General features: G+C 43.7%; 1 protein-coding gene across 1 annotated transcript in view; it reads right to left on the minus strand.

The window, feature by feature from the left end:
- Positions 1-15,079: 15,079 nt before the first annotated feature.
- Positions 15,080-17,849, minus strand: part of PTCD2 (pentatricopeptide repeat domain 2) — a 17,032-nt gene continuing 14,262 nt past the window's right edge. The window contains exons 9-10 of the mRNA XM_015413591.1: positions 17,166-17,276; positions 15,080-15,453 (exon numbers count right to left, since the gene is read on the minus strand). Coding sequence (XP_015269077.1) covers positions 15,229-15,453; positions 17,166-17,276 — 336 coding nt within the window. The 3' untranslated portion in view covers positions 15,080-15,228. The remainder of the gene's footprint in view (positions 15,454-17,165; positions 17,277-17,849) is intronic.

Consider the following 17,849-nt stretch of genomic DNA (forward strand, 5'->3'; position numbering starts at 1 on the left):
AGTCATTACAGCATTTTAAAAAACATTTCTGCCAAAGGAATGCATTACCCAGGGACACAAGAAGCTATTTAATGGACTAATATAGCTATCAACTCATTCATTTTCTATCTGCTTCTGGACCGGCTAATTTGTTATGTCCTAATTGATGTAAGGCAGAAATTCAAGTCTTTATTGGCAAGGAAACAGAGGCTGTTGTTGATTGCTTTTACTGTGCCATTTGTTTGGTATGCCAAATACATTTCTTTTCACTCCCTTTGCTAGCTAGTCCCTTTTAAAACCATTCCTTTTTAATGGAAAATAACTTTTAAAACTGAGGTAAAGTATAGCATATAATCTGTGCCTTCTGCTTAGCTGTTTAGATAAATTGGATGCAACATATTTCTTGAAATGCACACGAAAGATCTCACCCATCTTGTTCAATGATGTTCCTGAAAATGTGCAAGTTAATGTTATGTCATGCATACACTCTAATTGGATCAAAGACATGACCTTTATGCAAACAAATATTGAAACATACATCATATTTTGAATGGCCCTTGAGGCGTGGATCACTTTCCCTGTTAGATTCAGTCCTTACCACACCACTCTGGAAGCTTCCAGGCAAAAGAAAAACTACACACAAAACACTAAGCACAAGAGAAATAATAGTTCTGTCTCAGTGTGCTTAGGACTGAGCAATGTGGCATCCCTATTTACAACAGGAACAGCATATCTATTAGTGTCAACATTTATTTATTTAGAAAATGTATGAGCTGTTCTCCAAAGATTTTTTTCTAGGCAGTTCATAAAGTGAAAACAATACAGAAAATCACAAGAATGGTCAATATAAAAACAAGCCGCAGCAAAAAGTGATATCCATAAAATTCTTTTCAGGCTACAAGCAGACCACTAAGACAGCTGAAAAGGTGGACCCCCCTCAATTAAAAGAGGAAGAATTCAAACTCATTCAGCTGCCATAAGGATGTCCCTCTGCCTTCCTTCCCTGCTAAAAATGCCTCTGGCTACTCCCAGGCTGTTGTTGTTGTTGTTGTTCAGTCGCACAGTCGAGTCCGACTCTTCGCGACCCCATGGACGAGCTAGATACTGGCAAACAGATAAAGAAACTATGGAGCTGAGTTGCCATCACATGTTCCAGCCTCAGAAAGAAACACTGGAAACCAGATAAAGCTGTTCAAATCAGTGCAATCTGACAAGAGCTTCTTTAGCGACTCTTTTCATGTGGAGGGCACCCCTCTTTCCTTCCGGACGTGCATGTCTTTCAAGGCTGACTCTGCCTCGGTGCTCTAATGTAACCAAACTGAGGCCTGATGTAGGTTCAAGTCACTTCCCAGTAACACACACAAAATGAAGCAAAAAGGTTTTATTAAGAGATTCAAGAAAAGTTATTAAAAGCAAAGCACATAGTTCAGTGGAGTCATAAAGCACATACAGTAACAAAGACTGACTGGCTGTTCTACTTAGCCTAATAGCAGCAGTACTGGTACTTGCAGCCAAAGCATGATGTTCCAGAGCATATGTAGAGTATGTTCTTTCTACTGTAGTCTATAATATATAGTCATTGCTGGCCATAACTTCCTGACCTTCCCAACTAATCACAGGGCTGTCTTCATTGGACTTTCTGAGGTGAGGGTGAACTCCCCCTTCCTATACCAGATTCACAGCAGAACTGTGTGAACAGGCTCTCAAGATGACCTTGACAAGTAACCATCAGTTGGGGTGGGGGTGGGGGCTGACATTGGATTGCCAGAAGATGAGAACTTCAGCAGGAATTTTCCTCTAAGATGGCTTCTCTCTTGACAATGTCTATTGCACCTCTTAAGGCTGCCCTCTGCATCTTTTGCATGTTGCTGTGTGAATGGCGGCAGTCTGCTCAAAGTGGTGCACCTCATTATCATCATCTTGCATCTCATTTTATTTACAAGTTTATTAAAATGGTTTGGTCTCCAGTCATTAAGGTGATTTGCCTTTTTGTCGTAGCAGCTGATGAAATGCAGAGGCACTGGTTATCCAGGACAAAATGCTAGAAGCTCTTTAGTGAGCCAGAAAACCTGGTCAGGAGTAGGAATTGTGAGTTGGCTGGAAATACCTCAGCAAGACTTTAAGTATCGGATATGTGTGTCATGTGCCATCAAATGGCTTTTGACTTATGGCAACCTTATGGATTAATGACCTCCAAAACGTCCCATTGTTTACAGCTGTGTTCAAGTCTTGCAAACTGAAGGCTGTGGGTTCCTTTATTGAATCAATCCATCTTTGGTCTTCCTTATTTCCTACTTCTTTCAACTTTTCCTAGGTTTATTGTCTTTTCTAATTAGGCTTGAGTTAATCTAGTAAAAGATTGGTATGGATAAACATTGGGGTTTTTAGGTTTTATGCTTGACCAAAAGAGTAGGAATGGTTGCAAAGAAGACTGTCCATAGGGGGTGGGCCTGATTTTATGTAGGCAAACGGTGCCAAGTTTTAAAGGGTCCTTGAATGTATTTCTATCAGACGGAGACAGTTTTGTTGTCTGTACAGATCTATGAATCCTCAGAAGGTGTGTGCTGCCATTTACCTCCCTGATCTGGGAATGCGGTGTCAGAATGACCAATCAATTGGTGGTTGTTAGAGCTGAATTGATAGCCATAGGTTAACTTTACATTTGGATGTACATCCTGAGAGGGCAGTGACTTTACCTGACTAAAAACCGATGCCATAAGCAGGTTAGTTTTGTAGGCCTTCTCAGGAGCCTGACGATGCCACTCTCAATCACTGTTCAATGAGAAGGAACCAGTGACAGAAATAACTGGGCAGATATGCAGGTGGGTCTATACCAGGGGAGGTGACCCCTAGGTTGTGAAGGACTAAAGGTCATAATCAGCATGTCATGCCCTGTATGGGAATATTGCAAACAGACTTTCAGTTAATCATGTATTGTGGGAATTAAGGCAAAGCACAGAGGTGGATGGTAGTGTAATAATGTATTGGTTTGAGTGTCAGACTAGGATCTGAGAGACCCAGGTTCCAATCCCACTTTGCCATGGAAGCTTGCTGAGTGTCCTTACCGTTCATTTTCTCCATCTAACCTACCTCACAGGCTTGTTAGGATAAAATGGAGAAAGGGAGAACAATGTTGTAAGCAGCTTTTGGGCCCCATTGGGGAGAATGATGGGGTATAAACAAAGGTTCATGAGATCAGGATCACAGATTTCCCTAAAGGGTATTTAGCAAAATAGGGAGAAATGAGATAAAGTCATGGTATATATTCTTGGATTCTTTAAAATAATGGATTGAGTGGAAATGTTGCTATGATCAGTTCTATACGGAGAAAGTATCAGTCATAAAGATATAGGCTTAAACCACACAGGAAGAAGAAAACTTTCACTGAAGTCAGATATTCCAAATTAGAACTCAACTGGAGGACACCGGTGGGCAAGAAGAGCTCACCCATGTGATCTTTCACTCTCCTAACTTCTCGTTTAAACTGTGCTGCTTTGCACGCAATGCTGCTATGTGTGCAACATTAGCACACCAGAGCAATGATCACCTAGACTATTAATCTCTGATACGCTGAACATTGCATGCCGAGCAGCAGAGAGCCCCATTTAATGAGAGGCTTGGGCATATGTAGCATCAAATGGGCAATGTCTTTTTATCTGTCAGCATCACATTTAAATCTGGTCTAAGGCAACCTATTTGGTGTTGCAGATCATCATATTAAAATGTTTTTTGCTCTCGCATATTAAAAATCCTTCTGCAAAAATGAGGGCTAGAATATTTTCCAAACAAAAGCTGAGATTTTCTCACCTAGGGTCAATGAATGACACCAACACCTCCCATGATTAAAATGGCCAATCCTCATCCTAAATTCTTATCATTATTAATGCTTATCTGTAAAAAGACAAGTGTGGACATCCTAGTTCAGAGTATGAAATCAACTGAACAACTTCACTAGAGTTGCCTTCAGCAGAGCATGGACTCCCAGTGCAATATCATGGTTTGTGAAATTATGTTGGAGTGGTAGTAGGTAAATTCCATTTACTTTTGTTTTTACTGCTGCAGCACATCTTAAGGTAGCTGTAAGACAAAACGCATCCCAGACACAACATTATTCTTATTAGGAGAGAGAACCTCATTTCAGTGACTTGATGCTTCAAAGCCTCCATTTATCACCACATCTAAAATGAACTCCCCTCCAAAAGGTAGTAAAAGTGCAGTGGAGCAGAGCCTGTGGTCTAAATTCCCCATGAAACTACTTAACCACAGGGACAGTTTTGTACTTATATCATTCCTTCTCTATCACAGTTCTCTTTTTCAGGGGGCATTCTGTGTGGGAACTGACAGCACTTAATACATAAAGGAGAAGTTCTTCCCAAAGACGCTGCCTTTCTATTTCTCCTTCCCCTGCCATAGTGATAACTTTTTGGAGAACAGTAAATGAGATTCTGGGAAATTAATTTATATTTACAGTAACTCAGGGTCTTTGGCTATCTCCCCCTGCCCCCTGCCATCACGTACACTGGTCACTCTGCCACTTCAGCATCACGCCTGCCTCTGTTGTGTGTTGATACTACAAGCGGAGCTAGGATGTTGTGTTGGTACAGACTGTATGACAATAGTTTTATTTATTTTATTTATGGATTTAAGTAATGTGTACTCAGCCTTCCCTTTATTCAAAGCATGGCTTATAAGCATATTAAATATGAAAAGTGAACCATCCATAAGAACAGGGGAAAGTACAATGACAAAAACAAAACACAGTCTTGCAGCAGCCCTAAGAATCCAGTGAACACCAGTAAAAATCAGTATAGAACAATAAAGTCACCTTATAGTATGAACAGCAAGAAGAGTACCAAACAAATCAAACTAGCAGTTATTGAAATCAGCAGAGGTCATTTCGGGGGGGAACGCAGTTCCCCCGGGTGAGGTGCAGGGGGGCGGGGCACATGATGAAGCCCCGCCCCCTGCTTCCGGCCGCCCCGCTTCCAGCCCTCATTCAGCCAGGAGGAGGCAGGAGAAGAGGGAGGGTAAGTTGCTTCCTCCCCGCCTCTCCCCACCCCTGCCTGCCTGCGGCCAGGGAGGGCCTTGGCGGGGCTTCCTCGCACTCCCACTGGCCTTGCAGGTCCACCGCCGGGCCCCTGATGTCAGGGGGTGTGGCATATGCTAATGAGTTATGCTAATGAGTTCCCATAGCTCTTTTTCTATGAAATGACCCCTGGAAATCAGTAACTCATCCTACATCAAAGGCCTTCTGGAACAGTTAGGTCTTCAAGTTTCACTGGAAACCAGAAGAGAAGAGAGCACAACAAATGAACCTCAGCTGGTAACACATTCAGTAATTTAGAAGCAGCCACTGAGAAAGCCTTGTCTCACATGCCTGCCAATATCACTTCACAGACCAAGGAGCCAGCAGAAGATCAGAAATGAACACACACTGGTGAGCACAGGAAGTTGTCATCCTGGCTCAGACTTTTGGCCTGTCAAGTTCAGACTTGTCTCTGACTTGCAACAGCTCCCCAGATTTCCCCCCCCATGATCTAAAACTTTTTACTGGATATTTCTGGGACTGACCCTGGAATCTTCTTCATACAAAGAAGATGTTGTACCACTAAGCCATGACCCACCTATCAAGGCATGTTCACAGAGGTTCATAAATGGCTGTGGTTTTTCACATACTGTCGCCTCAAGCCACTCTGGGCTTTAAAAGGTCCATGCCAGTGCTTTGAATTGGGCCCAGAAACAAATCAGAAGTCAGCAAAATTTATTCTCTCACTGTAGATGTTCATCATGTCAGTTAGATATTGTGCACTAATTGGAGTTTCTGATATCATCTTCAGGAGCTCCACACAATGTATGTTATAGTAACCTATTCTGGATGTTACCAGAATGTGTTTTCCCCAGAAGCGACGTAGGAACATTTCCAGTCACATACCACCCCCCTGCCTCCTGCTGGTCGCCAGGCTTGGCCTGAAAACCCTACTCCCATTAGAGAGGGCATGGGGGGATTCCTGCCTGTACCAAGAGGCCCTTTTTGAATATTAAGCTGGCCAGATGATCTTAGAGTGTACAAATACAGGGGTCACCATCAGGGTCCTTTGGGAGTCACAGCCAATGTTCCCTCTTAGCTGTGGAGTCTTGTGAGCAAAAATTCTACTTTGGGAGCTACTGGCATTAGAGTTGTGAGCGAGCCATTTGGCTACTGCAGAAATTAGTTTGCTCTGGAACCGTCCTTCCTGAGCTGAGACAAAAGTCTGTGAGCCACCAGCTAAAAAACTGTGAGCTAGCTCACACTAACTCAGCTTAGAGGGAACACTGGTCACAGCACAGCTCCAGATAAAGTGCATGGTGTACCAGCATAGGAACTTACAGAAGACTGAGGAGGCAAAAGGTCCCGTTTTCCAACTCAGCGTTGCTGTTAATGGGTGAAAAGTCTGACAAAAATCAATTGACAAAATCCCTGGAGGTCAATTATCAATTTACACCAGAGCATCTTTATATTCTCTTTCTTTGTCAGTACAAATGCTTTTTCAAGTGGGTATATAAATTATTAAACATAAATATATTATTTCCGCTTTGCAGTTAAGGGACTTTGCAATCACATAGCTATCTATTTTGTTTAAAAGCACTTTTAAAAAACATTATTTGTGGGATGAAGAGCCCCACACCTCCAACATGGAGCACTTGAAGGAGGAGGGATTGCCATCCTCTTGGGCAGCCATAGTGACAGATTGGCCTTTGAAGGGCTTGCTACCCACTTGCAGAGCTGATTGGCGGCTTGAGGGCAGGGAGCCCCAGAAAGGGGCAGTGTTGTGATGGTTGTGATCTGAATGGGGAAGGCTCTTTCCACCATGGCCCATCAGTGCTCTGATGACTTGCCAGCCTCCCACTAGGGCCCGGCTTTCATTGCCTGCTGCTGCAGCCAGCACAAGGAAAATTTTTTTTTAAATTGCTGTCAGCAATAGTGTGATGTCACTTCCAGGGGAAAAACCCCAGAAGTGATGTCTATTCTGTCTAGGAATCATTGGAAACTCTGTGGTTTTACCAGAGAATTTCCAGCAATTCCTAGAGGGGCATGACGTCACTTCTGAGATTTCCACCATCACTGACAGAACCCCAATGTCCCTGGCCCCTGGTTTCCTACTGGTTGCCAGGGCATGTATTGCAAACTTAGTGCCATGGCAGGAGAACACCAGCGGTCCAAGGCATGGCTGGAGCCACCTGAAGGATGTCCTCTACCCTCTTGAGGGAAGTTCTTCTTCCTTGGGAGGGCAGAAGCCAGATTAGGGTGTGTGTGGCTCACAGAGTTGCCTTCAAAAGGAGTGGGAGCCAGCCCATGAAGACATGCCAGGGCTATTGAAAACAGCGAGGCCCAGGGTACTGCCTCAGCTCCCTTCTTGCTTAGTCAGAGGCTGCTGGGATCCCCAAACCAAAGGGCAGATTTGCAGAGGTTTGAGTACAGATGCCTCCTGCTGTCAGCCCTTATTGCCAGTTGCTGCTCTGAACAGTGTCAAGAGAATTTTTTAAGAAGTCAGTGGCGTGTGTTCTGCATTGTTGCTTCAGAAGAAAACCCAGGAATGACTTAGGGTAGCTCTAGGAATCACCATGTCACTTCTGGACCTGGAAGTGATATCACAGTGCACGTGATACTCCCCATGTTCTCACTCCAAAAGCTACCACCAGTTTCCAGGCACGGCATGGCAACCCTAAAGGTGAGGCTCTACCCACTCACATACCTGCACACATTTTTGTTCCCACCTTCTAAGGAGACTAGAGTGGCATACACGGTCTCCCCTGTGCCATTTTATCTGCACAGCAGCCCTGTGAGGTTGCTTATGCTAAGAAACAGTGACTGGCCAAAGGTCATGCTGTGAGTACAGAGTTCAGCTCTGGTCTCTCCAGAGTCTAGTCTAATCACACAGCCACACTGTCTCAAGTAATATACAGAATAATGTAACTTTCCCTGCTAAGAAAAAAAAAAACTATCCTCAAGCCTATTATTCATTTTTATTATTTTTCTGCTCATTGTATTCCCATTCTTGTGTTAACATTTTCAAAAACTGGAGTCAATTCCTCTTTCCTAACATTATGGAGCTTTTGCAAAAATACTTAATAGAAGGTAATCAACGGCCTGATAGACTCAACAGTTGAGAGAACAGCCAGAGGCAACAGACAAAGACGATTTCCAGATGGAGATGTTCAGAATGGATGGACTACATCCTTCCTCCACCATCTGCACACAGTGGGGCTTCCATCCCACACTAATCTCCTGTCTGCCCCTGCTGGTCTCTCTTGCAGGCATCAGTGGGAATGGTCCAGCACAGGTTGTGCAGTCTGCTCAAGAGGAATCGTGTGATGAACCCACAGAAACAAAGCAAAATATGGGCACATTGTTCGGGAAGTAGCTTTCCTTGTTTCTAGTGCAAAGCATAGTCACCTAGAGCATGGAAAGCTGGAATCTGGAAATACCCAGTGCCTGCCACACGTGACTTCACAGGCACTTGAGAGAAGAGGACCTTGTGAGGGCTCATCTGCCTTGATCTGAGAGAGTTGTTCCCCTGTCTCAAATGAGAGACCTTGGAGCAAGCCTCCCTGTAGATAGTGACCAAACTTAACCTGGATTTGGACTAGTGAACTCACAGCAACACACCATAAAGCAAAATAAGCTTTATTAGAAAGAAAACACGGAAAGGATGTTTTAAAACAATACAGTTCCAGTAAAGGGTTCAAGCACACAAAATAATAACTCTAACTTCTTAAGGACACTTACTGAATAAAGGTTTTGCAACACAGATCTTAACTTCTTAAAGCTTTAGCCAGTGCAGTTCAACAAAGCAAACAGCATAGTCTGTGTAGACGTAACACAAGCAAGAGGAGAGGGACAAAAGAATGGTGGAGCATGATGAAATGGAATAAGTTAGGGGGTATTACCTAGCAGAATAGACTACATTTTATAGAAAACGCAGGCCATGGACCTCCTGCAACCCATCACCACCTGTCTCCAAAGTGTCTTCTGGAAGATGAGCAAATCTCCCCTCCCAACTTGTCCCAGCTGAAACCAGTGAGCTCCTTGGTGGGCCAGATGAAAACAACCTTGATGGTAATGCGGTGTGTGTGCTAGCCCTGGTTGTTGACTGAACAGGGCAAAGGAAAAGTCTAAGTAGGATTTTACTCTGAAAATGGCTCATCTCTTGACAGACCTCTTCTTATTGCTCCCCCCCCACACACACAAATTTTTCTGTGCTTTGGGAAGCAGGACTTCTCTGAAGTATGAAAATAAAAACCACATTCTCCCAGATGGTGTCATTTCCTCTTTAGGTGGACCTCTTCCCCTTTAAGGTGCCTATTAAAATTAACTTATTTCTGCTACATTATCATACTGAAGGTAACTTCTGTCCCACAGTCTGTGCATGTTGTTTTTTGCAGAAGTATACCTTCTATCTTTTCTTTAGGAAATAGTTGGGAACCTGCTCTAAATGGTCAGTCAGTCAGTCTATCTATTCTATCTGTATCTTTTATGGCTCTTTGAAATCTCAGCAAAAGTTTGCTTAAAACATCCTACATTGCACTCCCATGTGTGTTAATTATCTACCTATTTCAGTATTATGAAAGCCAACAAATGGTTCCTTTTCTCCCTTTGTAAAATGACTAATTTTTACGGTGCAATCCTAAACCTGTTTTTTAAGAAGCAGCAAAACAACGTTCGAGTCCAGTGGCACCTTTAAGACCAACAAAGTTTTATTCAAGATATAAGCTTTCGTGTGTGTGCACACTTCTTCAGATAACAATGAAATGGAAGTTACCATACATATAGGCAGAGGGTAAATTGATGTTGTTAGTGATCACGTTGTCTGGGTGTCTGTGGCAGCAAAGTTGGCATCTGGGTTTATTGCAAGCTCTGGTACCAGTATCCATGTTCAAATTAGATGGTGTATTATTGTGGGTGAGAAGTTGGTTTGAGATATATTAATGACATTTTTATTGTCTGGACACATGGTAAATAAGCCCTGGACACATTCCATCAGGCATTCAATGACTTTCACCCCACCCTCAACCTGACAATGAACCAATCTATGAAAGAAATACATTTTCTTGACTTACAACCTCTAGTGGACAATGACAGTTCTCTTTCACAAGTACTGGGGGGCAAACCATTTCTTGCACACAGCTCCTCCAATCTCAAATAATCACTGGACCTAACATCAACTACACCATCTCAGGCTTACTAACATGCTCATCTTCTAACATTGTATATACCACCATTAAATGCCAGCAATGCCCTTTGGTTCTCTACATAGGGCAAACAGGTCAAAGACTACATCAAAGGATAAATGGACACAAATCTGACATCAAGAATCACAAGACTGAGAACCCTGTAGGAGAACACTTTAGTCTTCCAGGACATTCAATGGGTGACCTCAAAGTAGCTGTTTTATTGCAAGGGAACTTCAGGAACAGACTAGAAAGGGAAATTGCTGAGCTGCAAGTTTACAACACTCAGAACAATGGGATCCCCAGGACTTAACAGGGATATTGGTTTCTTATCTCACTACATAGGCTAACCTCATTCATCCCTTACCTCTCTATTCTCACTAGTCCCCCAGAAGCGCCATATGTTTTCTTTATTTTATTTGGAATAATAGATTAGAATAGTAGAGTGTAATGTAATGTAATGAATAGTAGAATGTAATGTACTTTGGAATCTATTTCTCTGGTTTGGGGACAGGGGAGATTACACAGCCAATCAACCCACTTCAAAGAAGAAGATGCTGTAAGGTTGCCTCCATGCTTGAGAGGAGACGGATGAAGCATAATGGAAGAGTCTCAATTATTCTCAGCATTCCACAATTAAGGATACATCTGCCCATCATTCCCCCATTTTGACATATTTATTTCCTTTACTATGTTCTCTCCCCCCCTGAATTAAAACCAAACAATGGTAACCATGGCTGCGGTCACACGGAACAGAAGCCACACAAGTGAGACGGAAAACAGGCGGAGTTTCCGGGTGCGATCTCACCAGCACATCTGGGAAGCGTAGCACTCCCGTGGCACAACCGAGGCTTCCAGCCGAAACTGCGTGGCAAAAAACTAGTACCTCGGAGGTACTAGTTTCCGGAAACTGCGGGGCAAGGGCGGGCGTCTGATCGCGTTTCTGGTGGCATCCGGCGCCCGCCCATGTCCCCTTGCAAATAAGGTGGTTTTTTTTGTCCACATCTCTGTGGATGCGCACACGCACCCAATGGAGCATGCGCATTAGTCGTGTACACACAAAACCAAAACAGTTTGCCGCAGCGCGCGCTTCTTCGTTGCGCGCCGGCTTGTCCTGTGATCAGCACCTCTCCCTTGCCATGGAACCTCCACGGTACCTCCACAGGACCTCCATGGGAGGTCTGATCGAGTAACTGCGCAGTTGTTTGCCCCAGGGCAAACAGCCACGCTTCTCCCCCGCAGTTTCCTGCCCGTGTGACCGGGGCCCATATACACTAAGCTTGTTATTCCCGTTTGGTCCTTGAATCTGTTAAACATCTTCATTATGCTGTATGATAATTTGCTACTCACCCTCTACCTATATGTATGGACTGGTAATTTCCATTTCATTGTATCTGAAGAAACATGTGCACACACGAAAGCGTATACCTTGAATTAAACTGTGTTGGTCTTAAAGATGCCACTGGACTCAAACTTTGGTCTGCTGCAAGTCTCTCTGATCTCTAATTTCTCCAATTTCAGGGACTCATAGAAGACTGAGGAGGCAAAAAGTCCAGATTTCTACTACTCAATGCCTCTTGTGCCTAATTCTCCAGCTCTGTGTATCCAGCTCTAGTATATCATTCATCCTTCCTTCGAGCTCAAGGTAGTATACATGCTTCTCCTCCCCGGTTTCTTCACAACCACCATTTGAGGTATGTTAAGCTAAGATTGAGTATCCCAAAGTCACCCAGTGAGCTTCTTGGCAGAGTGGAGATTTCAACCTGGCTAACCCAAATTCTAGTCTGTCCCTGTAGCTACTACGGCATGCCATTTCGGGTCCTGGCCTGCTGTACTGAACAGGTACTAGTGTTTGGTTGAAAGGGACTGACTATAGTAAGTAAATTGATCAACTACAGGGCACAAGAAGCTCCTTGTCAAGAGAAGCAATTAAGGCAAGATGGAAGATGCTCCATTGGCACAATCTTGTTCTCTACACAAAGCATACAAAAATGATTTAATACATATTTTAAAAGTATGTCTTGATCCTGAATCTTTTTTTAAAAAAAATATTGTTACCCATGAGATTCAAGACAGTCGCTTATGGGCATCTGAAGCTGCTTTCTGCCAAGTCAGACCACGGGCCCTTTGGCAGCATTTCTCTGAGGTCTCTGGCAGACAGAGCCTCAGAACACAGTTAATACCTTCAAAACACACTTAGACACCACATTCATGTTTGGTTATGTCACACACAACTTTTTAGTATTGATCTAATCTATGAACCATGTTCATAATTTTATATACAATAGCTTCATTTTATGTTAATTTGACACTGAGTACAGTAGTACATTGTCTGTTCAACCAAACATATTATACTAAATTATATAATCCACTGTGCCCTCTACTGGTTGTTCTGCAGCTGAATCCAAAAATGCAATTTTACGATCATTAGGCAAAACTGCAGATTAAAAAAAAAGAAAGTACTGGAACCCGGGACAAAACAAAGCTACTGGTTTTATTTCATTGCTTCTTCCTTTAATAGGGGCTTAATGGGATATCATTTACCAGGTGATGTTATTTACCTCCATGCCATGAAAATCTTCAGCTGTCCATTTCTTCACATTATGACTCTATTAAAGGGACTGGGCATTTGTCTCCAGAGTAGTTGGAAACATTATATACTGATTTGAGGTATAATTTCTAAATATTTATACCTAGAAGAAGTCCCACTGATTTCAATGGACTTTACTTCCTAGGATGTGCACCTTAAGATTGCAGGTTTGAGATGCCTGCCTTTGTTACTTTTTAGATCTAACATAACTCTTCTGATAGCACTGTGTTCTACCTATTCTTTATTTCCCCATCTGTGACCACTCTCTACATATCGTCTTTCAAGCAATCAGTGCGAAGTCTCACAGAAAAATGTTCCTGAGAAATACACATATGGCTTATTAGCCTATTTGGCACTGGCAGATCAAGTATCTATTGTGACTTCAGGTTTTTCTGCAGTTCATAAGATGAAAATGGACTTCTACCTTGCAGGTCATCTGAAGTACTCATCTGTTCCTTTCCTGTACTCTTGCATTAGGCTGTTATACACACAGTTAGCTCCTTCTGGGGCAGGAGAATTGCCCTTTGATGTGGTTTTGTGCACTATCCCACTGACCCCCTAAACTCTCCTCTGCATTCCACTTCTCCAAATTCTGTCTACTCCTGTTCCTCCTGGCTCATGTCTCCTATCAAAAGAGAAACAGGGATGTTAGTCAGATATTCTGGGGCTAGTTCTCTTGAAGTTCTAAAAAGGCAACTTCTATGTTGCAAGCCACTTCAACTGCAGCACTAATGTACAAAAGGCAAAGGTTTCCCTTGCTCGAAAACCAGTCAAATCCGACTCTAGGGTGCACTCCTCTCTGTCTCCAAGCCGAAGAGCCAGTGCTGTCAGATGTTTCCGTGGTCATGTGGCTGGCATGACTAAATGCCAAGGCGCACGGAACGCTGTTACCTTCCCACCGAAGCGGTACCTATTTATCTACTTGCAATTTCTTGCTTTCGAACTGCTAGGTTGGTATAGGAAACTAAATTTTTTAAAAGAAAGGATTTCTCAAATTGCATCCTCAGGAAAGGAAATCTTGGACCCACAGCTTTTGAATTCTAGATATGGCTGTGGATGAACCACCCCGATAGAGTTGCAAGATTTCCTGCCCAACATCTTTTCACAATGAAGAACGCTGCACATGGATTCAGTGTATACTGCAGAGAGCCCTATCCTATGAGAATGCAGAGGGCTCACGTTAAGGGGCACATGGTACACTGCAGACACATGCAGTCATCCTGTCACAGACCATACAGATCCCAGCTCCAATCAAGCAATAAATACATTCTCAGCCTGTCAGAATAAGCTAACTAAGAACAAAAGGCCCAGGCTTCCAGATCAAGCCAATGGTCCACTTGATCCACTCTGCTGCTTCCCATAGTAGCCAACAGATATTTAGGAGGGTCACATGCAGAGGGACAGAGGCCAAAGCTGCCCCCTAGTAACTGGCATTCAGAAGTAACTGCCCTCCATTGCCATGTCTTTGTGCTGCAGTTTAGCAAATATGGACAGTAGCTAAAATGGGATTTAAAAGTAAAGGCCACAGAAGTCTGGGGAGTTAATTCTAAGTGAACTTGCACAGCTTGGGACCGGCATACTTTAAGGAAGACCTACTTCCATATGAACCTACCTGTCCATTACGGTCATCTTCAGAGGCCCTGCTTTGGGTGCCTCCATCATCTGAGGCGAAACAGGGGGCAACTCCAGAAAGAGACTTCTCTATTGTAGCAACAAAACTATGGAATTCTCTCCTATGTCTCCCTCCCTCCATTATTGTCTGCCACCAGCAGGTGAAGACATTTAGGTTGGTTTGGTTTTCTCTCACTTACTCTAATTGAACCCCCTTCCTATTCACGTGCCTATGTGTTTTCTTTTTAATGTTTTATATAAGTATTTTTAATCATTTGCCATGTATTTCTTGTTCACCACCTTGGAGATCCTAAGCTGAGTGGAAAGATGGCTTAAAAATGTTTCAAATAAAAAAAATAATAAGACCATGTGGCAGGAGAGCTCTTTTAGTGCTTCTGCTCTTCAGAGCACAAAGCATGCAGGGTTCACAACCTACGTGCATCACCACCAGCCCACACAGGGTGCCCCAAGGCAGACAAATACCTTCCTTACCTTGGGCTCGTGACATGTTCCTAGTTGTGCATTATATTTGGCATATACCCATGAAGAAGTCACATACGTCTCTCCCCATATGTGCCCCGAAGAGCCTTGCGCTCTACAGACCAGGTGGGGCTCTAGACAGGCAAGGAAAATGCTACTTTACCCTAGAGTCCAAGATTTCTTAAAATATGACCTTATTTGAATGTATCTAGGTCATTCAATTTATTTGGTTGTAGGTTTTGTTTGGGCGGGACATTAGAATCCATACAGGAAAGCAGCCTGAAGACCACTTTTATACACAACAGAGACATTTTATTGGGTACAAATCCTAACAGGCAAAAGGCGGTCCAAATGTGGTTCTACTCAGCCAACAAAGTAGAGCTTAGTGGCCTGAACGTCCGCTGGCTCACTTGTCTTTGCTTTAATAACTGTGTGTAGTGACCCTTTGTGGGTGGAGTCTGGCACAGCAAGTCATCTAGAGTCAGGGAAGTTATCTGTCCTGAGGCTTGAAGCTTGGCAAAGATTTCTTCAAAGTGGGCACAAACGGCTGGGTTTCCCTCCAGCTTCTCCCGTGCTGTAGTCAGCTGTGAGAAGATCACAGCAAACAGGTCAACCATCATAAATTGTCATCGTCTTCTCTATACCACACACAACCAGGCGCTGGATTGTGAAAGTGTGGGGAAGAGATTCCCTCTGGCACCTTGCAAGGCATCATCTGGCCCATTTATGAAACTGCAAACCAAAACACCTTCCCAAAAAACGGGTTTCCTTTTAGCTGCGGCCTTGCAGGTCACTACTTGTGCTGCATGACTTGAGCTGGTCTACGGGGTCCTTCCTGCTCAAGGGCCAAGTGCTGGAGGAGGTTTGCAAAACAGCATGTGACCAGGGAGTGTATTGTTATACCTTTCCTGTCTTGGAACTTACTGGAGGAGAAACAAGCAGTCTTCCAGAGCCAGTTTGGTGTAGTGGTTAAGTGCGCGGACTCTAATCTGGGAGAACCGGGTTTGATTCCCCACTCCTCCACTTGCACCTGGCTGGATGACCTTGGGCAAGCCGTAGTTCTGATAAGAGCTGTTCTTGAAAAAGAACAGTTTCTGTCAAGAGCTCTCTCAGCCCCACCTACCTCACAGGGTGTCTGTTGTGGGGAGGGGAAGGGAAAGGAGTTTGTAAGCCGCTCTGAGACACCTTTGGGTGGTGAAGGGCGGGGTATAAATCCAATCTCTTCTTCTCTTCTTCTTCCAAGTCAGGATCAGAATCCACCCGGTAGACTAAGAGTCTTTAATGACCAGTTAGCCAACCTCACTTTAAAGTTAAATTTACAGTTTCAAAGGAGAAATCTGTCCACACTTAGCAAGATCATTGGTTCATTTCTGCTTTTCAGAGCAGGATGAACAGTAACAGAGTAAGGGGGGGGGGTTTACCAGTCTGTAGAGAAATATAGTAACCTGGTGATGGCTAAGCAACATGGCTGAGATAGTGCAGAGCTCCTGACAAGGAGAACAGCTGCATTTGTTCTCAGGATAACATCCCTGCAATTCTGGTTGTATTAAGTGACCTCTGAGTGAATCGTCAATTGATAAATCAGGCAGCAGATGGAACTTTAATGCTGATTTATCCCAGGGGTCCCCAATCTCTCTGAGCCTGTGGGCACATTTGGAATTTTGAGGGGTAGTGGTGTCACCCCAAAAATGGCTTCCACAGAAGGCAGAAACAAACCAGAAATGGCTTCTGCAGGAGGCAGAGAGACCAATGGAATACATCTCCTTACACCACCTGGGAAGAAGGAAAGCCTGAAGGGGGGATGGAACCACACACTGACTAAGGGAAGCCCAGGTGCTTAACCAGTCCTTATGATCTTCTAGTGGAAAACTCGTTCATTTGAAAGAGGGCAGCCGATAACAAGCCCTGCCTTACAATGGCCCCATCCAGTTTTTGAAAAGTTTGGTGAGGACCAAGGGAAGTACTGGCAGGCAACATGGCACCCACAGGAACCACGTTGGGGCACCTAGATTTATCCTTTAATAGTGGTAAAACTGCAGCGGTGTAGAGACCGTCCAAGGAAGTTCATAAGAAAATCAGCCAACACATTTTCTTTTTCCTGCCTGCAACAACAAGGACTAGAAATGTCATGTTACTAAAAAAAAAAAAAGTGTGTGAGAGACAGGCAGAGAGAGAGAGATTTTACAAGGTCCTGGAGCCATCTATTAAGACAAATACCTGAAGGAACAAAAGGCCAGGCTGCTGAAAAGAGAGCTTACTTTCATCAGCTGGCTTTCACTAGAGCAATGCCACTTACCACCTGCATGCAGAACTCTGGTCTTTTCACAAAATCAGAAGCACTGTCTGAAGCTTGTTTCAGTGTCTGGACAAGACCTTGTACGTCTCCGGATTTGGCCAGAAGAAGAACCTTCAAACAAAAGCACCACCAGAAGTCAAGTTTAATTGGACTGTGTGAAAAGGAAAGCACTTTCACATCTGGCAGATCCAATACTTGTGTGGAGAGAAAAAGCACATACTGAAAATCTTAACAGCCACTGATGATCCTGTATAGAATCTCACATAACAAAAACAGGTGGGAAGAAATAGGAACCAGGGAAGAAAATAACTGGGACTGGTTACTTAACTGGGAAACATTATCATGCAGCCAATATGTAAGCTGTACTGCTATAAAAAAGTCTACATTTATGGGGTACAACATGGGGTAACATGGGGTGCAAACCCCCTTCCACAACGGAACCAGAAGTAGCACACCCAGCATGTAGAAGCCTATTCAAAATGCAGACCATTCAGACAAACCATGGCAGTGTGGATATTGCAATAGTAGGGACAGAGGTTTTGCCCCAAGTACAAGCGGCAAACGTGCTGAGTGCAACCTGTTTACCCCCAGGCCTCTCATTCCACCAACAACATACAAGCATTCTGGTCCTTATGCTGTGATGTTTTCCACGGCTGCTTTGTTTTTCCTTTGCCCCTCTTTCCC

Source organism: Gekko japonicus, unplaced genomic scaffold, assembly GCF_001447785.1.
Source record: "Gekko japonicus isolate JY-2015 unplaced genomic scaffold, Gekko_japonicus_V1.1 scaffold318, whole genome shotgun sequence".
NCBI lineage: Eukaryota > Metazoa > Chordata > Lepidosauria > Squamata > Gekkonidae > Gekko > Gekko japonicus.